Genomic DNA, 22,724 nt, shown 5'->3' on the forward strand with positions numbered 1-22,724 from the left:
TCGATAGATTTGAGAAGAAATATTTTCTTTTTGTTTGAGTTGCAGCTTGTCCTTATGGTGGGATGGTGTGTCCTCAAATCAGACCAGTTGAGGACCTCTGGTCCAGTGAACTTAACTGAACCTACTGAAAAGCAATACATATATTCTTATATGGTCTGCTAAATACAGAAACATGCTTTATGACTCCATCAGTAATCTTTAATTTGAATTCTAATGTTCAACAGGGACAAAAGACAAATGTCCTTGATATAAAAATACTCATAACATGATCATAAAATGAAAGGAGACAGCATTATTCAGGCACCATCAGTAGCCTATATTTCTTCTTTTAGCAAAAATGGGCTAAAATCACAATTACACAATGATTCCTGGCGTAAGATCAATAATGAATCAAAATCATCTCAGGGGCCAGAGAAAACAATCTCGGGGCTTTTACGTGTTACCCAATTATATTTCTTCTCTCCTGCTCTTCTTAGGTTGTCGACATAAAAGAGAAACTTAAGCAGTCCAAGAGATTTTGGTCCAGTCTGCCTGAGGAGATGTGCATGGACAGCAGGCTGACTTCTGGGAACGCTACCGATGATCAGTGCTGGAATGGTCACACCAAAGGAAGGTGAAAGAAAAAAATAGTTAATGTTATTTGAATGCTTTTAAGTACTTTTTAAATCCAGGATTAGTCGTTTGAGGTGTCCTTGAAAAGTTGAAAGTAGAATATGTTCTCTATTTAGTATGTGTCAACAATGCCAGACGGAGTTGAAAAAGTCCTTATTATCTTTTAACCCGCTTATCTGCTTTTATCTTACTTGCAAGCAAAGCTGTTTGGGGCCGAACACATTAATTAGGAGGAATGTGGTTACAAGTAGAGTGGGTTAAATTGGACTTCATGCTCCTCACTTTGTTTTTTTATGCTTCCATTTGTCAGTTTTACATGAAAATAATGAAAGTGAGAAAAGGCCTGTTTCAAGTACAGTCCAAATGCCGGGCAAAACCCCCAAAAAGATAAAAAAATAAGAGTTAATTTGAGTGCCTCTAAGAGAGCCATGTACTTGCATGCCCATTATGTACAAGCTGACTAAGGGCCTGGTCACACAGCCGTTTGCGTCTCTATCGCGGGTAAAATTTTGCGTTTTTTTTTAGGGAATGTAATGGCAAACATATAACCAAATCCACTTCGTCTTGCATTTGTTGGGAATGTAATACAACATAAACCATTCCGTCTTTGTTTTTGTTGTGAACGTAATCGAACGGTAATGCACACGTATATAAATCACTTTTGAGAACTGTTATGCACTCTACCGTAAAGCTTATTATGCAGAAATAAGCTTTATGGTAGAGTGCATAACAGTTTCAATACGAGCGATTTGAATAGAAAAAGGCAAAATAAACATGTTACCTGCTCAAAAGTGATTTGTATACGGCGTGCATTACCGTTCGATTACATTCACAACAAATACAAAGACGGAATGGTTTAAGTTGTATTACATTCCCAACAAATGCAAGACGAAGTGGTTTTGGTTATATGTTCGCCATTAAATTCCCTAAAAGTGATATAAAAGTGAGATAAAACGAGGTAAAAGTGGTTGTAGTAGCGAGGGGATGCAAATCTCGGCAGGGATGCATTTCTCGGCATAACACCGGGCTGTAGAAATCATAACCGCTCAAGATACAGTCCCGTGAAGATCAAGATTTCAAGCTATGGCACCGAAGAAGCCAATATGTTATTATTGTAATAGTTTTTTATTTTTATTTTATTATCTTGTTATGAAATGAAAATAAATGTCAAGAAATAAAAATGGATTAAGACGAGGTCACTACGGTGACGGGGATCCATGTTCACCCCCTTGACATCTCGAGCACAACTGACGTGTGCTCGGCAAATCGCGCTGTATATACGCGGAGAAAGGCGTTTGACCGTCACACGCGTAACACGCTAATTTCACGTAATAACACCGCGATACAGGCGCAGAACATGCTATGACCGTGCTCCACCCAAGATTACCCGCTGAAATTTCGCGCCCTACCCATGTGTAACCACCCCCCGGCCGCGGCCAGAGCACGTCGTTCCGCGTCATTTCCGCGTCATTACCTCGTGTGCCGCCCGCGGTTAACACGTGGTCTAAAGTTTTAAGCAGCGCAAAACTTTTTCGCGCGGCCAACCGCGTGTGAATTTCCGACCGCGTGTAAAGCACTGCTGTATCTCGTCTATATGGCGATCTCAAAGCGTTCAACATCGTCTGCGTCACGGGCAGAAATTTCTGGCCGTGATTCAGCCTCGATACGCCCGTGAAAGGCTTGGTGACCGAGCCCCAAAGTTTTGAGCAGCGCAAAACTTTTTCGCGCTGCCAACCGCGTGTGAGTTTCCGACCGCGTGCAAAGCACTGCTGTATCTCGTCTGTATGGCGATCTCAAAGCGTCCAACAGCGTCTGCTTCACAGGCAGAAATTTCTGGCCGTGATTCAGACGCAAACGGCTGTGTGACCGGGCCCTTAGGCTGCATTGATGACATGAGCCAGAAGATGACGGCAGCAAGTAAAACAAGTTCCAAATTCCTTATAGCTGCTTTGAATGTATTGTACAAACTGTGGAACAGCAATGATGCTTTATTGAGCAGTGGTTGCATTGTTTGATTTTGAATGTAAATTAAACAATTAATATACACTGTACAATTACAACTTGTATATGCACACCATAAACCCTTTCATATATTTTTTCATCTTGACTGCAGGAAACAAAATATTTACTATTATCTGTGAACATATTTCTCTTGTAAAAAATAAAAAAGTAAATACTTAAATATATAAATATATAAATATATATATATATATATATATATATATATATATATATATATATATATATATATATATATATATATATAAATATATATATATATATATATATATATATATATATATATATATATATATATATATATATATATATATATATATATATATATATATATATATATATATATATATATATATAGCAGACAATACTCTATAAAGTTTTGCCCTTGTGTGTAACTTAAAATTAGTTTTACCTGGTTATATCAGTATCAGAAATTATTTTCCCCCCATTTTATTAACACTCCACTTATTGAAACATGAATATTTTGTTTGTTTGTTTGTTTGTACATGATTCAATTGTTTGTTTGTTTGTACATGATTCAAATTGAATCTTTTCTTCCGGCGCCGTCACGAATGGCAGCCACTCCAGCAGCTCCCGTGTTATTTTTGATTGTTCTCGATTGTTCTCAGCTCAGGGATGCTGCTGGAAATGTGAATTTCCTTTCGGGGATGAACAAAGTATCTATCTATCTATCTATCTATCTATCTAATATATCTCTAATCAGAGTTGGGGAAAGAAATCTATAATACGGACGTTTTTAATACTTTTCTTGTCATGCACCGGAACAGGAGGAGAACCCAAAAGCGTGACATTTCTCACACAAGCTTTTATTTTACGGGAAATGGGGCAATCATGCACGTTAACCCAAACGCCAGTGATTCGGCGATTGTTGGGCGGAAGACCTAAGGCAGCAGTCTGATGTGGAATGACAGGAAGCCAAAGGCTGACGAAATCGATACCAATTGCCCAAACAGATATCGGACAGGAAGGGACAGAATAGAACAGAAGAATAGAATAGAATTTACTTTGTCATTCTTTGTAACCATGCACACAGAATGAAATGTCGATACACCTGACCCGTACAGTTAACTGTAACGAGCCGATGCAGCCGCAGCCAAACAGGGCGCCGCCATTTTAGACCCAACTGCTGTGTTGGGAGTCATTAGGTGACCAAACCCCCCGATCCCAACCCTTAATGCCGAGCGCCAAGCATGGAGGCAATGAGTACCAATGTTGTAAGTCTTAGGCCGAGGCTTGAACCAGCGACCTTTCCAGTCTCGGAGCGGGCGCCCTGCCATCTAGGCAACCGAGCTGGATTGATATCAAAACTGGATATTGAAATTAAACGGGACAAACTAGAAGGGAACGAAACTGGACATCGATATTAAACAGGACACAATAGACGGGAACAATACGGGACAGGAAACACAGGCAGGGAACCGGACAAAACCCACGTCTTGCGGGGCAGAGGTTCGTTGCCGGACTGACAAAGGGTGAGGAGAGCACTGAGCTTAAATAGAAGGGAAGCCAATCTGTCGCAACATGGGCGGGGCCAATTGGGCGCCATGGCAACTGTGACATTTTTTACTTCACGAGAAGAAACATCTCGCAATATTGTACTTAAAAAAACTTCAAATAATCAAATAAATTTGCCGATTTTTTTTTTTTGTTAGCGTATTGAGACATGAGACTGGCTGGCAACCAGTTGAGGGTGTCCCCTGCCCACTGCCTCAAGATGGCTGGGGATTGGCTCCAGCAACCCGTGACCCTACTGAGGATAAGCGGATGGACGTATTGAGACAAAATCAAAGAACAGATCATTTAAATTATACGTGATTATTGTCTTAATATGTTTTGTGGTTTTCAAAATAAAAAATCTTTTAGGTGCATCCACTGTTTTGTTTATCATTTTTTTTGGGATGTTCACTGAAAGGACTGACACATTCTAGTTCTTTTTGGAGGAATACTTGATTTTTATTGCCTCACACAGGTATTTCCCAGAAGTGGTCATGGACGGACTGACCAACCAGTTGAACAACCCCGAAGTCAATGTTGACATCACCCGTCCAGACACGCTGATTCGTCAGCAGATAATGGCTCTCCGAGTGATGACCAACAAGCTGAAAAACGCCTACAACGGCAATGATATCTACTTTCAGGACTCCAGTGAGTTTATAGCCCGCACAGTTTCATCGCTGTAGTCTGTAATGCTGCTCATTATCTAAAATATTTGATTAATAATGTTTTTGAGACGAAGTGTTTGAGAAGTATGTTAGGAGTGACAAGATTGGATAGATTGAGGAATGAAATTGTGAGAGTCAGAACTGGAATAGTCATGGAACTGAGCAAGCGTTTGGATAAGAGAGTACTCGGTTGGTTTGGAAACATGGAGAGGATGGATGAGGAGCGAATGTTGAAGAGGATCTATAGAGCAGAAGTCAATGGAAGGAGACGAAGAGGAAGGCCGCGATTGACGTGGATGGATGGTGTTATGAGTGCACTGCGGGAAAGAGGTCTAAATCTAGTGGAAGCTAGAGTATTTTTGGTGATAGGAATGAGTGGAGAGGCGTTGTAAAAGGATAGTGGGATGTTTGGGCGCGTTGTAAGGGATGGACAGGGCACCTGTATGATGCGGCAGGGGTAAACCAGTGAAAGCTGTCGGGCCCTGCTGTTGAACAAAAGAGTGTGTTGTGTCACCCTGACTCGAGTGACATTGCCGCTTTCTTGTGTCCCGTTTCATCTGGAGGGACGAAAGCATGACCAACTTAGGTGCCGAGGTGTCTAACTTGTTTGGGTGTTTGGGCATTTGGGTTGGCCATGGTCCAAACATTTTTGTGTGTGTTTTTTGTTGTTTTTGTTCTCTTATATTTTCTTTGTTATTGTATGTGTTTGTCTTGCTGTCTGTCACACCTCTTGAGGGATATGACCAAGTTAGATCGATAGATAGATAGATAGATAGATAGATAGATAGATAGATAGATAGATAGATAGATAGATAGATAGATAGATAGATAGATAGATAGATAGATAGATAGATAGATAGATAGATAGATAGATAGATAGATAGATAGATAGATAGATAGATAGATAGATAGATAGATAGATAGATAGATAGATAGATAGATAGATAGATAGATAGATAGATAGATAGATAGATAGATAGATAGATAGATAGATAGATAGATAGATAGATAGATAGATAGATAGATAGATAGATAGATGGGCTCCAGCACCCTCGCGACCCTAGTGAGGATAAGCGGTGCAGATAATGGATGGATCTTTCTTTCAATCCTTAATATTTAAAATGTTTGTTTTTACCACGGCAGGCGACGAGGGAAGCGGCTCAGGCAGCGGAAGCGGCTGCACAGAGGCCTGCCCCACGGAGGCAGATGTGCCCCCTCCCGAAGCTCCAGGTGTGGAAGCTGACCGGAGGGGTCCGGTGGACAGCGCTTCTTCATCCCTTGGGCCCCCAGGGGCCCTCTTTCCCGTACTGGTCCTCTTGTCTTTGATGCTCCAAACACATTGGAGATAATGCAGGGCGGAAACAGGTCAGGTGAAGTCAACAGTATAAAGTCAGTCAAGCATCAGTTTTCCCACTTTCCCAAAGATTCTGTCGAAACGACAACAACAGCGGTCCTCCATCCAACAATGAAGCTGACGCCACAAACTCTGCTTAAGAGATTAAAACTATTTTCTACGAAATGAAACAAAAAAGACAACCTCTTTGCACATAGAGTATTTGACAGGCAGTAATGTCTGCCTCTATGTGGAAGAATTTAGCACGCACTTTGATGATTGTTTTGACTTTTTGTGTTGAGGAACAAATATATGTGGGACATATTAAATAATGCGCTTATTGATGACTTACAATGGTAAAGTCAAGTTGAATGGAACATTTTAGACAAAAGATTGAGGGACAGGTGGCAAACTGTTTCACCTGTAATTTTAATTGCAATGATGTTATCCATATTAATTACGCATTCTCCTTCCTTTTTTTGAAGTTCGTCTATCATATCTTATAACTTTCTCTACATCTTAATATTCCGTATACACGTATAAAAGGGAAAATGTTGATATTGTATGCTTTAGTTTACTTCGCCAACAGATTAATTAACTTTCTAAAAAATATCTTATATGATTTATTTTTAGGTAAGTGGTCTTGAGAGGAGACAGCATGTACTGATGCGTCTCTCCATTGTCATTCTGTTTTTGTTCACAAGGCTAATTGTTAATGTCCATTAGAAGTAAAAGCGTTCCGTCCATACGAGTCTGAATGCTGGAAAGTTGCCCCATTAGTGGAGTTCTGCTCATTAAAACGCATTTACAGCTTTCCAAAAATATGTTCAGTGGCCCCTGTAGATATGAGACAAATTTGTTCCTAAATGGAGTTTGTATCTAGAATTTTTGTATCTGAAAACGTTTTACCCATCAGAAATACCTGAAAACTAATTACAGTATTACCTTGGTTTTTCCTAAATAGAAACCAGAACCCCCGCAAAATCAGCAAAGTAGTGATGCCCCTTCATAAAAGCCCTCGTGGACCAAACTCACCTCGAGATGACGTCTTTCCCGAATGAGAGCATGTGACCGTAACAAATAAACTATAGATCTACAAATAAAAACATAAAACAAATATTTGCACTTCAATGAATGGTCTTTGTCGTCATTAAACAGAATTAGAACGAAATTGTAGGGCTTTTCATTTCAGTAAAGAAAGTAATTTAGAAAGAAGCTGTCTAGTTGCACCCTATCATTGGGTAATCTCGAATTGGCCAGGTCTCACTGATGATTAAAATACAACCGTTCAGAATGTGGCGGTTTCCTCATGAGTTGTAGCTCCAGGTCATTTGTTTCATGGGTAATGTATATGGCATTGGTGAGGTACAGGCTCGGCAGGGGTGGCTTGATACATTGCCATACCCGGATCTGCAGTACCACTATTGTTTTCAGTATCCGATGACAACTCACGAACACCAGCAGGTTATGACCATTTATTAGCGTTCTTGTAAGTTACCTCAGAGTGCAATAAAATTGATGATTTCCAATTTAACGAGCTACTAAAATACTGGCGGGCACGTTTAATTGTGCGTCTGCCCGCCCCGGCTGTTTGACTGACAGGATACATGGGCCAATCACAGTCCCGCGCACCCACACACAACTATCCCCCATGATAGCATTTGATGATTGCTGTCTGCTGCAGAACACAATGCTTGACACATTAATATTAATGACAAATAAAGGCAATTCAATTAAAAATTCGCTAAGTATTGAAACCGCGAAAAGTAAATCGTGATAACAAGAGGGATAACTGTAATCAGTTCCCAGCCTCCCAAAACCCCTCCAAGTTAACCCTAAATACAATACTGTAGCTATAAGTACGAATTGAAATAGTAATTAAACATAAAAACACAGTAATAAGATGAATAAGACAATGTCAATGAAATAAAATGAGAGTTTATTAAGAGCACTTATCATAGAGGCTAACTTTATGAGCCCTAAATGCGCATTGGTCTCTGCATGATACACCTGCAGTGGGCTTTACTTTGTACTCATCATTAGCATTTGCACACAATGCTAAGGTTAGCCAACTTTTCATGGGCTTTTGGCTCAGCAGATTTTTCTCAGTGGTGATGAATGTCCAGTGTGGGTTTTTTTTTTGTTGTTTTTTTTTTTTTTAACCGTCTCATCGCAGTTAAACTCTTGCTGTGGGATATAACCTTCTCCATAAATTAGTGAAGCAAAGCCGTTTCCCTTTGCCATTTCCCCTTGCTGGACCAAATATTTTATTTGTATGCCCGTCCGTTTCAATTACGTGGCCCTCTAGTAGTTGCGTCTATAATTTTTTTCTTGTATGTGGGACAAGATTTTTTGCAAAAAAATCTAGTTTCTCGAATTTTTCGTAAGAAAATTAGCTAATATGTCAAGGGGCCACTCCATATAAATAATAAATATAAACATAAACAAAAACGACGTCCCAAAATGTGCCAATTCCATAGCTGCACTAAGCACAAAAATCCGCAATGTAAAAGGATTATTAGGGAGTGTGAAAAAAGGGGCTCCTGAATGTGTTCTGAGAAAGCCTGAATGTTGGGGTGCATGAGTTTGTATGTGTTGTGTGTGATTACGTGAGTTTGTTTGGTCACAGTCACCTGTGAAATGAGAATCCGTAGAGAGTGGAATGTGGACAGGCCTGAATGCGTCTCGTCAGTAGAGCGGATTTTTGGGGGGGTTTGTATGAGAGACTGTTTGAGAAGTAAATCATACGTGCTCTCGCATATAAAATCATTCTCTCACACAAGCACAACTACCCCCTTATTCAGATACTGTCATATCCTTGCACAAACACTACTATACTCGCTCATACACGCTGCTATACTCTTTTACATATACTATTATACTCTCATATACATACTACTATAGTCTCTTCCACATACTGCCATACTATGCGTTCAGACACACACACACATATTACTATACTTTTACACACATGCTATTTGACTCCCATACACACACAACTATAGACTCTCACACTCAGTTTTATACTGTCACCCGCACACATCTGTCTCTTCTCACACACGTTAAAATTGCTATTATCGTAATATACAGGACTGTCTCAGAAAATTAGAATATTGTGATAAAGTTCTTTATTTTCTGTAATGCAATTAAAAAAACAAAAACGTCATACATTCTGGATTCATTACACATCAACTGAACTATTTCAAGCCTTTTATTATTTGAATATTGCTGAATTTGGCTTACAGCTTAAGAAAACGCAAAAATCCTATCTCAAAATATTAGAATATCATGAAAAAGTGTACAAGTAGGCTATTCAACTAATCACCTGAATCATCTAATTAACTCGAAACACCTTGCGAGGGTTTCCTGAGCCTTAAAAACACTCAGCTTGGTTCAGTAAACTAAATCACAAGTATGGGGAAGACTGCTGATCTGACTGCTGTCCAGAGGACCATCATTGATACCCTCCATCAGGAGGGTAAGACACAAAAAGAAATTTCTCAAAGAGCAGGCTGTTCACAGAGTGCAGTTTCAAAGCATATCCACAAAAAGTCTGTTGGAAGGGAAAAATGTGGCCGGAAACTCTGCACAACCAAGAGAGATGACCGCAGCCTTAACAAAATTGTGAAGAAGAGCCGCTTCCAGAATTTGGGGGAGCTTCAAAGACAGTGGGCTGAAGCTGGAGTCCAGGTATCAAAAGCCACAGTTCACAGACGTGTCCGGGAAATGGGCTACAATAGCCGTATTCCCATGGTCAAGCCACTTCTGAACTCAAGACAACGGAAGAAGCGTCTGACTTGGGCTATGGAGAAGAAGCACTGGACAGTTGCAGAGTGGTCCAAAGTCCTCTTTTTTGCATTTCATTTGGAAGTCAAGGCGCCAGAGTCTGGAGAAAGGCTGGAGAGGAGCAAAATCCAAGTTGCTTGAAATCCAGTGTGAAGTTCCCACAGTCAGCAATGGTTTGGGGAGCCATGTCAGCTGCTGGTGTTGGTCCACTGTGTTTCATCAAGTCCAGAGTAAATGCAACTGTGTACCAAGAGATTTTAAAGCACTACATGCTTCCATCTGCTGAAAAGCTCTATGGAGATGAGGATTTCATTTTCCAGCATGATCTGGCACCTGCCCACAGTGCCAAAACCACCAGTAACTGGTGCACTGACCATGGCATCACTGTCCTTGATTGGCCTGCTAATTCCCCTGACCTGAACCCCATCGAGAATTTGTGGGGTATAGTTAAGAAGAAGATGAAAGACACCAGACCTACAAATGCAAATGAGCTGAAGGCCGCTATCGAAGCATCCTGGGCATCAATAACACCTCAGCAATGCCACAGGCTGATTGCCTCCATGCCACGCCGGATTGATGCAGTAATCCGTGCAAAAGGATTCCCAACCAAGTACTGAGTGCATCAATGGACATTTTCAAATGTTTGATTTAGTTTTGCTGTTATAAAATTATTTTTTTACTTGGTCTGAGGAAGTATTCTAATATTTTGAGATAGGATTTTTGAGTTTTTTTCAGCTGTAAGCCAAAATCAGCAATATTCAAATAATAAAAGGCTTGAAATAGTTCAGTTGATGTGTAATGAATCCAGAATGTATGACATTTTTGTTTTTTCAATTGCATTACAGAAAATAAAGAACTTTATCACAATATTCTAATTTTCTGAGACAGTCCTGTAGGGTTATTTCCCACCTAGTGTAATGATCCACTCACCTCTCAGTGTTGTTTTTTTTTTTTTTTTTTTTTTTTGTAACCAAGGTGATAAACACTTATCTGTGTGTATATGCTGAACAGTTCTACTTTAAACTGGATTAGCTCTCAGTATAGTAGTATGTATGGGAAAGTACAGTAGTGTATTTAAGTGAGTATATTAGTATGTGTGTGACAGAATTCTAGTGTGTGTATGAGAATATACTAATACGGGCGAGAGAGTACAGTAATTTGTGTATGAGAATATAGTAATATGTGTGAGAGAGTATAGTATTGTTGAAATGAGAGTATAGTAATGTGTGTGAGAGAGTATTGTAGTGTATATGAGAGTATAGTAGGATGTACAGTTATGAGAGTGTATAGTAATGTGTGTGCATGGGTATCGATGTGCCTGTATGAGAGTATAGTTGTGCATGTGTAAGTAAGTGTATGATGTTAAACTTCAGAGCAAGTATGATTTACTTCTCAAAAGTTCTCTTATCGGCTTAGGGGTCTTCTGCACGTGTCCCCCTGATAGCTTTTGTCATTTATTCAATAACATACACACACAATTGAGAAAAAAGTGTCCATAGAGCGTGTATTTCCATTTATAATGAATACGCTCTTGTGTTTTTTATCATCAAATCTTCAACTGTAATATTTTTGCAAGATAAAAAAGATTTTTTTTTTAAAAAAATGTTGGACATGAAAAAAATGAGATACAGAGGTAGTAATACTTCAAGTCAATATTTTATTTTTCATCGGTGCATTGTGGTTGTATGAAATTTCATTCAACATGATTTTGAGCAGGTGAGCAAATGCCTTAGGATGCAATTAAAGGGGATTGCATTCAATGTTTTTGTATTGTTCTTAAGGAATAAATATTTGTAAAAAAAAAACAACAACAACAACACAATCTGTCTTTATTTGTGATGACTCTTCTAAACACAAACAAACTTCTAGTTGCTTACAGAAATTTACGTGAGTTTATTTATTTAATGTGATTTTGATTAGCATTGTCTCTACAGAATACGATTTAAAAAGCGAAAAGAGATGTGGTCAAGGAATGATGACATCAGTGATGTCAAGGGCTCAGCCGACCAATCATGGTTCACATTGTTTCGAAAGCAGAGCCTTAATTGCTCATCAAAGCACCTGCAATGTCATCATCCATCAACGCCAACTTTCAAAACGGCCGCCCGCGTTGATTGATCAAATCAGTTTGGTATGGCTTCTTGCCCACTATTCTTAAAATACGAAATGATAATTCTGTACTCAATTATTGGCTTGACCTCCATTTTAATGCATAATTTTGATCTGTTCTGTTTAGTGGACCAATCCTGCCATGTATAAAAATAATTGTATGAACAAAAAAATACCTACTCATACATTCAGGGTCATACGGGTGCTTGAAATCCTTAAAAATGTTTTAATTTTAATGTTGTGTTCAAGGATTGAAAAGTCCAAGTGTATGCCTGAGATTATTGCCATGTTTCTCACAAAGTCTACTTAAAAATCACGCTGACACTGCTTTCTGGTGGTTTCACTTAGCCATTGCATTTATTCTTCCCTTGTGCTTAACAGCAGCTTTCATTGGTTTGTATGGCATTGTCCTTATAGGCGTCATCGCCCTCTACGGGTCGTGCCAAGAAGACAGGTGAATGATACATCTAAACAGGGCACTATGTTGGTCAAATCAAGTCACATTTATTTATACAACCCCTAATCACAAAAATGTCTCAAAGGACTGCCCAGGACTATAATTACACCATTACCTGATCTTAAACCAGTATTAGTGCAGGCCTGAGCATCAACTATAGACAATTATTATGGGCCGGGCAAAAAAATAAGGTATCGCTTCCCAGTGATAAATTGTAATGGAAAGAACGTCCTCAACTTAAAAAGTAAGCTCCTTATTACTGTAATTTTTAAAATGTCATAAGTAAATAGGAGAGACAAGTGAGGCGCTGCAAAATAAATGATTCAGACCATATATTACTTTGGTACTGGAGAAATTGGCTTTGAAAGTCCTTTAAAAGTTCTTGAATTTGGCAGTGAAAAAGGAGTATGAACCCTGTATATAAGATATAAAAAAATTAGTACATGAATTAATCTCTTAAATAGATATATGATATAAATCCAAGCATTTGGTCATTTATTTGTTTCAGTATTATTTTTTTCATGTATTTTGCTGCTTATATTGTCATGTTTTCTCTTGTATAATGTCACAACAAAATGTCGTTTAAATGACGTGGCAGATCAAATTGCTGCAATACCTTTACAACCAATAGGTGAAAACCTCAGCCGGTTTTACCTGCCTCCTCATTTGAACGACATTTCATGTGACAAAATACACAAGAAAATAAACGACATAAAAAAATGATAAAAAATACATACAAAAATACAAAAAATAATACATTGCATTTATGTAATATATTTAGTTATTAGTCACGTGTGTTTTTTAATGTATTCATTTCTCTATACGACATACATTTATTTTATAATACATTTATTTCTACATATGGCAGGATGCGCCCTCTATAGTTCTGTTTCCAGAAAAGTTTACCTTTATACTGTGCAGTAAAACTTCAGGTTTTTCAAATTATTTACAACACATACATGTGTCAGTGTTAATCAATTTATTACTATTAGACAAATTGTTGTTATTTTCCATTGTATGGAAATATACAATTCGTCTATTTTGACTAGAACAGGATTTTACCCTAAGTAGGTCACTTGGAGTCTATTAATGGGGTTAATTGAGAGTACATACTACGAGATCTTTGAAGGGTCCCTACTGTGAGATTTTTCTTTTGTAGAATATGTGACTGACAAAAAATGTTAGAAAACACGGATTTTGTCATACCGTACTTGCTGGACTATGAGGCGCACCTAAAAAACCCTAAATAGACCAGAAACTGAAACGTGTGCTTTTATAACCCGAAGGCGCCTCATATACCGCAAAAGATGCATGCAGTATTATTATGAGCCTGCTACTACACAAGGTTTTACGGTATACTTCCATATTTGTGCAATGATTAATCAATCGAAAAACATAGCTAACCAAAATCGCAAAGCGTTGTATGCATACCCAGGTGGTGGCAGTGAGAGCGCTGAACCTTTTCAAACATTTGTTTCTTGCAAGGTGAGGAAATAATAGTGTGATAATTAGAGAAAATCTATTGCCTAACAGGCTATCGGTATCAGTAGTGTTCTAATGGTTGTTTTATTAGCGTTCTAATCACTGGGACCCGGGTTTGATTCCCGTTGCAGCCAATGTCTTTTTCAACATATCAATGCAACTGTAAAGTAAGTAAATACACTAGCTCTTACTGTAGTTTTTATTTGATTCACCTTATAGTCCAGTGTGCGCCTCATGCAGGGTGTTCCAAAAGTTTTGGGCACATTTGAGGTCTCCAAACCCCCTAACTATGAATGTTAATAGAATAAATGTTTTTTGCAATTTAAAGCTAGTTACTGTAGGTTTTTTTTGTCAGGCCATTGATTATAGTATTTTTTTTTCAGACCTATTAATGGCGTTTACTCAAATACAAAAGGACGTTTTGCGTGCTTGAATTGTGAAAAACTGAATCATGGACAGATGATCAACGCGCATTTTGAAGAAAATACAAAAAGAAGCCACCAGAGAGGAAGTCCACAGTGAGATGGCATGGTAAATTCATAATGGATAGCTTCTTATGCCAAACTTAAAGAATACGACCCCCCTCAACTTCAGAGGATGTGATTAGTTCGAACTGGTTTCCAGCAAGTCAAGTCAAGTCATTTTTATTTGTATAGCCCTAAATCACGAAGAGTCTCAAAGGGCTTCACAGATTATTACACTATATTACACAGACTATTTTTCAGCCGACGAGAAGAGTAGGTTATTCATATGCTATGGAGTAGAAGTGAGTTTTAAGCTTAGATTTAAACATTTCCACTGAGGTTGCAGATCGGATCTCAGGGGGAAGAGCATTCCACAGCACCGGTGCCCGGATGGAGAACGCTCTCGAACCAGCAGAACACTTCTTTGCTCTTGGGATCACCAGAAGATTGGCACTCTCAGATCAGCAAAGCCTCTTTAAATCAATCAGAAGGTTCACTTGGGGAACTTCAGGGTCCAACCATAACTATTTTAAGAAGACGACTTCACATGATGCCTTCTAATTGACAGTTCAGTGGTTGCAGGACACACATAAACTAGCTCGTCGTGACGTTGCATTGCAATGCATCAGAAGATGAAAGACAATTTACGTGTCTCTTTTTAGCAATGAATATAATTTCCAACAAAATGACCAGGGGAACAAGAATAACACTTGCATATGGAGAAATAAGATCCCACATGAACGTTTTGAGCATCAGTGAGATTCCCCAAAGGTGACCTTGTTTTGTGCTATTGAAAAAAGCTGTCTACGAACAATCATGGTGAGACCTCGACATGCTGGATAAAATGCGTAAGTAAAAGTCTAGTGATTTTATTTTCCAACAAGATGGTGTGCCACCACACTGGAGACTGAGGGTTAGACCGTTCCTGAACACAACACTGCTGGACAGAAGGATTGGACGTCTGGGCAGGATGATCAGGATCTCACATCTTGGCCTCCCAGATCTCTCGATCTCACACCATGCAGAGTTTTGTGACAGGATAGGTCAATATGCACCTTATTCCAAGAGACATGGATGAGCTGAAGGCATGAATAACAGAAGCTGTTGCAACCAATGACAAAGCAATGCTGATACGCATTAGGCAAGAATGTGGCTCTGGGTGTGTCCAGTGTGACCAATGGTGCTCACACTGAACATCCCAAATTATTCCATTTAACAATTCATAAAGCAAGCTTCCTGAATTTAGCATATGTGTTTTTATATCCTTAATAGTTCCCAAATGTCAAAATGTGCCCAAGACATTTTGAACACCCTGCAAATTGAAAATATATGACAAATGACTAATTTCGGTGCGTGATATAGTGCGGTAAATACGGTAAGGTTTAGCTTTTCTCTGTTTCGGTTAGTGATTTAAGCTTCTTCCGTGTACTTCCTATGTGTAAAGTCTGCTTTTATCAGGGGTTCGTAGCCAGTGTTTTTGCGCTGGCGAAGGTAGAGCACGAAGATAAGGAGTAGCGCCAGGATCCCGATGAAGACACCCCCGAGGGTAGATCCTACCACAAACACGACCGACCCTTCTGTGTCTGAAAGAAAGGGAACATGACAAGAAATTGATCATTGGCCCAAACTTTTATTGTTTTTTTTAATCCACCCATTTTAATACTATCGATGCTCATACAATAACACAAATACATATTTAATCTTGTAATATTTTCTTTATTAAAAATGTGTATAAAATTTATTTTTACTTTTCTTCAGCTCAAACTAGGCATGGTAAGTGAAAAACGTTAAAGGCATGTGGCCGTGACTAACATTAACATAAAATGTACAACGGATTTACTTGATATCCTTAGAATTCCCATTCATCATCAAAAAATTCCATAGAGTAGTTTCCCTTGGAGCGCATTTTTGTGTTTATTAATATCTATAATCATGACTTTATCTAACATTCTGGCATGATTAAAATGTGATGTTGAGAAAAAAATGTGTATGTTATCTTTATCACTAATGGTCTAGTTGTTAGCGTGCAACGCTATGACCCAGGTTTGATTCCGTAAAACCTCATGTATACCCTGTAATTCATCCCAAATCTATGAAATATACCCAACAAAATATCAGATGTTTGTGATAATCCAATATTTCCTTACCTTCAAAGGCAACAGCGTAGGAATATCCCAGCTGCTCCGACGGTATGTAGATCTCCTCGTTTGTGATTGGGGGGAAGAACGGAACCATGTTGTAGTCCCGGTTATGGCCGATGGGAGCCATTTCATCCGGGAAGCTGGCATTGGAAGGGAGGAACCTCCTCATCCACTCATCGAAAATGGCATCGGTAAAAGCATGAAGAACCTGAAAAGCAGAAAGATAGAATTTAACGCGCAAAGCATTTGATTTCCAAAGACCCCTGTGAAATTACAGTCTGACCAGGAAGATGGGGTCATTGGCTGCAGAGTGAGGCAACGAACTGGTTCCATTCAGCAAAGCATGGACCAGGTTGTGAAGATTGTTGACGCTTTCGTCCAATTCGCCACTAGGTCTGTCAAACCCTTCCAGAGCGTTTCTGTGTATTAAATTGTGGGTTAAAAGAGAGCAATTTCTAATAATTTTATTCATTCTGGACCAGCGGTTCTCAACCACCAGGCCATGGACCGGTACCAGCCCAAGGGTCATTTTTCCTTTTTTTTTTTTTTTTTTTTTTTGCCCAATAATGTTTTACAAACACCGCTACCTTTCAGACTTTTCTTTGTGGTGGTGTGTCTGTTTGGTCGCAGTAGCCTGAATCAAAGCAAATTTCTGCGCTTATGACCGAACAGCGTAGAGACTGATCAACTGCAGCCCACTAGGTTATCCCACAACAATTGTAACCAAACTTGTCATCGGGGAAAAACATTCACAAATAAAATTCGAGGATTTACGGATCTATGTCAAGAACATGACACAGAGACAACAATCTTTTTCACCCAGGTTGGTTCCTTTGGTGAGTTTTTATTTTTAATGACTTGGCACGTGACATGACTTTTTGCATTTTAGAATTGATGTCGAAAAGAGTGTGTACTATTAACATGTGTGCCTCACAGTTGAAAGGTCCGGGGTTTGATTTCAGCTAACGCCCCCCTGTGCGGAGTTTGCATGTATTCCTGGTGCACTCTGGTTTCTTTCAACAATCCTGCCACTCTAGTGAAGATAAGCATTTCGGAAAAAGAATAATTGTGATTTTGGTGAGATTTTGCGAGGACAATCAAAATTTTCCACATAATTATTATCATAACGATTATATATGTTGTTATTATTGATAATGTATAATTGTTATATTATTGTTTAGGACAGCACAGCGCCCGAGTGGTTAGTGTGTCAGCAGCACATTTCTGAGGTCATGAGATTGAACCTTCCTGTGTGGTGTTTGCATGTTCTCTCCGTGCTTGCGTGGGTTTGCTCCGGGCACTCCAGTTTCCAACCACAGTCTAAAAACATGCATGTCTGGTTAATTGGTCGGTTCAAATTGTCCCTAGTTGTAAATGAGCAAGTAAATTGTCTGTCTCTGTGTGCTTTGCCTGGCTGGCAACCAGTTCACGGTGTCCTTTGCCTACTGCCTGAAGATGGCTCGGATTGGCTCCAGCACCCCCACGACCCTGACAATGTATGGATGGATATTATTGTTATTATTTTAGAAAAAGTGCATACATGTTTAAAGTTGCCCTTGGTCCAGACCACAAAACTATTGTCAGACTTTAAACCGGTCTGTTGTACAAAAAAGGTTGGGGACCCATGTTCTTAAATCCCACCTAAAACTGAAAGAAGAGTTGGAGAAGTACGGAGGACTGTCAAAGTCCCGGATTCCGAGGCAACTGCGAACATCACTCATAGTTGGCATCGTCATGTTGGCTTCTCTCATCACACCTCTTTGGATCAAACCCTCATTGGTGCCATTGCAAAGAGTCACCAGGCGATTGTAGTCATCCAAACTGAAAAGGAAAATACAGTACAGAACATTTTAATTAGTGTCGATCATGACAATAATAGTTTCACCCTTTTGTTAGTGCTGCAGTGCCAACCTGTTACACACAACACCCCAGTTGGAGAATCTGGACTGGTTACTTATGAGGGAGGGGTTTTCCGGGTTCTGACCACCCAGCATTGCATCCGTGCACACGTCACAATCATTCTGTCCTGTAGCAAAGTTCCAGTAAGGCACTGCAAAGTTCTCATTCCCAGTTAGCCGCTGTGGGGACAAAGGGCCAGTTTAGAATACGTATTGTCCTTATTGACATTGATAACAAATCTAGTTAACATTGTCTCCAACAAGATTAGACATTGCACCTCATGAAAGCTATGTAATAAAGGCTAAAAGAGAAGAATAAGAGAAAAACAATGTTAGGTTAAAAAGGCAAAGGAATTAACAAGGTAGTGCTTTGACACTGACCTAACTTTTAAGTGCATGAAAAGAATATTGCAATGAAAAGGTAGTGCACTGACATTAAGCAGAAACATAATTCGAGAAATTAAATAAAAGTACCCATTCTTCTATATCCAGGCAGATATATATATTTTCATTCTTGTGCACTTTGCACTACTGGCAGTTTTTTTTATAGCTTGCCACTCCTTGCACATTGCTCTCTGCACTATTGTAATTACAGCGTTATTGTTACAGTGTTAATGTTACTGTGTACCTGACTTGTTAACCTGACTGCCCATATTGCACATCTGGTTAGCTACTCTTCTTGCACTATCGGCACTATGGTAAAATACTACACGTAGCCAAAATACAATACCACATTATTTATATCTGTACATTCAAGGAAACTGTTGGGGGTCAGATGCATCGACATTTCGTTCTGTATACACGTGTACTAGAATGACAATAAAGTAGATCTGAATCTGAATCTGAATCTGAATCTTTATTTCGGTGGTGATGGCCCTGGGGAGGAAACTGTCTCCAAGCCTGTTAGTCCTTGTATGAAGGGACAGGTTGTGAGAGTCGATAATATTGTTATCTGTACTCTGGTATTATCACATTGCTTATGATTTTTTTGCGGGGTTTAGTGTGTATGTTGCTAATTGACACAAGCACATATTTGTGTAATGATACGCCAAACATAATAATAATCTCTTTTAGTCAAGGATGCATAAGATTTCTCATTTTGCACCTTACACTAACAGTTGAATTAATGTTTTTTTTCAAGCAAAAAACCTGTTTGTACCTGTATGTCTCTTTCCAAGCTGAGGAGGTGGTACCTGTGCCAGGTGATGAACGCTGGTCCTTTATGTGAGAAATCAATGGCTTTGAATGGTCGACCAGGACCTGTGGAGAATAAAAAAATTGTTCAAAGATTTGAGATGAGGGAAAATCGACAACAACTTTGTTTACACCGCCATGGTCCATGCCCAGTTAGAACATTAAATAACTAATTTAATTTTCTAGTGGCAGGTCAATCTTTAATATAAATTTGTTATTTTTTTAGTATTTTTCCCCCCTAAATATGGTAATACAATATAAAATGTAAAAAAAGCGATCTTAGGTCTGTCGTAACAGATAATTTAACTTCTATTAAGTTTCCTTTTTCTTATATCATACACAGATAACATGTACTTTTTTCCGTTATTTTACACAATAACACATTAATAACACAACATTATATTGCTAATAAACTTTTTGGTGATTAAAGGCCCGGTCACACAGCCTTTCACGGGCGTATCGAGGCTGAATCACGGCAAGAAATTTCTGCCCGTGAAGCAGACGCTGTTGGACGCTTTGAGATTGCGATACAGACGAGATACTGCAGTGCTTTACACGCGGTAAGAAATTCACACGCGGTTGGCCGCGCGAAAAAGTTTTGCACTGCTCAAAACTTTAGACCACGGGTAACCGCGGGCGGCACACGTGGTACACACAAGGTAAAGACGCGGTACGAACGTGCTAGGACGTGCTACGGCCGCGGCCAAGACGTGGTTACACGAGGGTAGGACGCGAAATTTTAGCGGGTAATCGCGGGTGGAGCACGGTCATAGCACGTTTGTTCTGCGCCTGTATCGCGGTGTTACCACGTGCATTAGCGTGTGTACCGCGTGTAAGCACGGTCAAACGCGATGCAGCCGCGGTTACCCGCAATAGGGATGCAGAACAGTCGCCGGCGTCTGTTTCGCGGGCATACCACGGGTAAATAGCGGGTTTAGCCAATTTTGCACATTTTCCACCGCGTTTGCTTCACTGGCAGAAACTTCTGGCTGTGATTCAGCCTCGATACGCCCGTGAAAGGCTGTGTGACCGGGCCTTAAGAATGGTGGATACTTGCCTTATGCTCATACAAAAAATGTTCTGAAAATGTTTTGTAACTGTTAAAATAACGCTCAAGCGCAAAGAGATGCCCCAACACGTATTTGCTCTTCAGCTTCATTTTAACATCAACAAGAAAGTTTTCAGAACAATGTTTTGCACGTACAAAACCTAGTATCCGCTGTTCTTACTCCAAAACCAAATCAGAAATAGAAAAAAACTGAATTGGCTATTTAAAGTCAAAGTGTGTATACATTTTTGCATGACTTAATTAGAAAGTAGTAATGATAGATACATTAAAAGGACTGAGATTGCTCACCAAGCAGGGTATCTCTCACAGAGTAATAGTGTTGCCACACAAAGAAATCGTAGATGGAGATGTTGGCGAACTGGGGCTCGGTTCCATTTGGACCCAGGAGCCCGAGCCAGTGCTGAGTTGCAATCACATAGTCAGGATGGATTGTGGTCTTAGCCAGTTGCAGGGCATCCAGGAACTCCTGGAGCTCTGCCGAGGTGAGCGTATGAATGTCCTTTCGAATGACAGGAGCTTTCCTTAGGTCACAGTTCGGTCCAGTCCAGCCAAATTTGCACTGTCCGCAGTTATAGCCTGCAAAGTTACCTGAAACACACACAAAAATAGCTGTTAGTCATTACGAATACAGTCATCCTTCATTTTTCGTGGAGGTTGCGTTCCAAAACGGTCCCCCGATAGCAAAACCTTCAAAGTAGAAACCTTAATTTATGTTGCCCTTACTCTATTATCCATTAAAGCCAAAGATAGACAAACAAAATGTCCAAACCAGAAAAAAAAAAATCTGAGGTAGCGAAGATGAAATTACCCGACCTTGTATACTGTCAATAATGTCATTTAAAAAATTGTTTGGTTCACTAGGGACAAGTGTGTGGTGATTGAACACACCCGTGTCCAGTTATAAACCCGGTTGGCGCACGCAGGTAGACTGTGGTGGACCAGATCTTAACAGCTTTTTATGGGAACCTGATTTAGACAGAAATCTCAATTTGGCCCAAAAAAGTGAATGATGCACATATTATATTAGTGAGATGACATATTATCATATTTTTTTCGGCAGGCTGTATTAATCAACCAATTATCAACTAAACATTAATTCTGAACCTTTTAAAAACATCCACTTTAATTCGGATCATATTTTGTCACCATCATGTGTATGTAAATGTGGTGTCAAAGTGCTTTCATCTCATGTGCAGAAGTTCAACTTTGCAGGCAATCGAAAGCATCTTCTGGCTTTTGGTGCTCTTGTGTGTTCAGAGCGTTTTTTTGTCATGATGTCTTTTGGAGAATATCAACATTGAAAAATATTCGCGTGTCGGTTGGTCAAGCTGTTTTACGGATAGGTACAACTTCGACCGCAAGGTTATTGACACACCGGCAGACACAGGCAAACAAAGGCTGGGGTATCTTTTTAGCCAGTTAGAACGCAGAACACAATGTATGATGTAATTTAGCAAAGTATTAAAACTGTGAAAAGTGAACAGCGAAGGATGAGTGTAATTGGCGTAGTACAACATTCATGTAATGTAAATGACTCACCATTGCACCTGCAAGTCTGGTTAAAGAATTTGGTGGGCCATCTTTCTCTGTCATCCACATTCCTGAGCCTGTACGGTCCTCCCCATGGTTTGGTGTCTACCCGGACAGCGGTGCAGTTTCCTCTCCCTGTCAGGGTCCCGCATACGTTTGCAGGATCGGAACCCAAAGCAGGGCAACATTGCTTGGAAAGAATGCCCTGCACTGTGCAACACGCTCGCGGAAACTGAGCTGCACTGTGCCGTAAAAATAGGCAAAAAAAACTGAAAAGAAATACAGTTTTCATTTTATACTTCTTTGTTTACTGTTGTTGGTGGCGAAGACTGAGCTTGTTGTTTAGCGGAAAATATGCTTCCTCCGTCTTGTGGTCTCTGTGGGTGTATCTCTGTAAATTGTGTGGGAATGGAAATCAAAGTCGAATCATCTTGTGTTCTAGTTGGT

At 39.6% G+C, this 22,724-nt stretch overlaps 2 protein-coding genes across 2 annotated transcripts in view; one reads left to right on the plus strand and one right to left on the minus strand.

Moving 5' to 3' along the window:
* Positions 1-9,231, plus strand: part of LOC148353191 (glypican-6-like) — a 195,830-nt gene extending 186,599 nt beyond the window's left edge. The window contains exons 8-10 of the mRNA XM_088353050.1: positions 477-613; positions 4,622-4,797; positions 5,958-9,231. Coding sequence (XP_088209176.1) covers positions 477-613; positions 4,622-4,797; positions 5,958-6,163 — 519 coding nt within the window. The 3' untranslated portion in view covers positions 6,164-9,231. The remainder of the gene's footprint in view (positions 1-476; positions 614-4,621; positions 4,798-5,957) is intronic.
* Positions 9,232-11,533: 2,302 nt separating this feature from the next.
* On the minus strand, positions 11,534-22,724 carry dct (dopachrome tautomerase). Its single transcript, XM_088352420.1, has 8 exons — positions 22,287-22,724; positions 21,036-21,335; positions 19,644-19,744; positions 18,498-18,664; positions 18,228-18,407; positions 16,870-17,005; positions 16,593-16,794; positions 11,534-16,028 (listed from the first exon to the last, which is right to left on the minus strand). The coding sequence occupies exons 1-8, from the start codon at positions 22,567-22,569 to the stop codon at positions 15,856-15,858; spliced, it is 1,542 nt and encodes a 513-aa protein (XP_088208546.1). The 5' UTR covers positions 22,570-22,724; the 3' UTR covers positions 11,534-15,855.

The sequence above is a fragment of the Urocampus carinirostris genome, chromosome 14 (assembly GCF_059441175.1).
Source record: "Urocampus carinirostris isolate Australia breed hairy pipefish chromosome 14, RoL_Ucar_1.0, whole genome shotgun sequence".
Classification (NCBI taxonomy): domain Eukaryota; kingdom Metazoa; phylum Chordata; class Actinopteri; order Syngnathiformes; family Syngnathidae; genus Urocampus; species Urocampus carinirostris.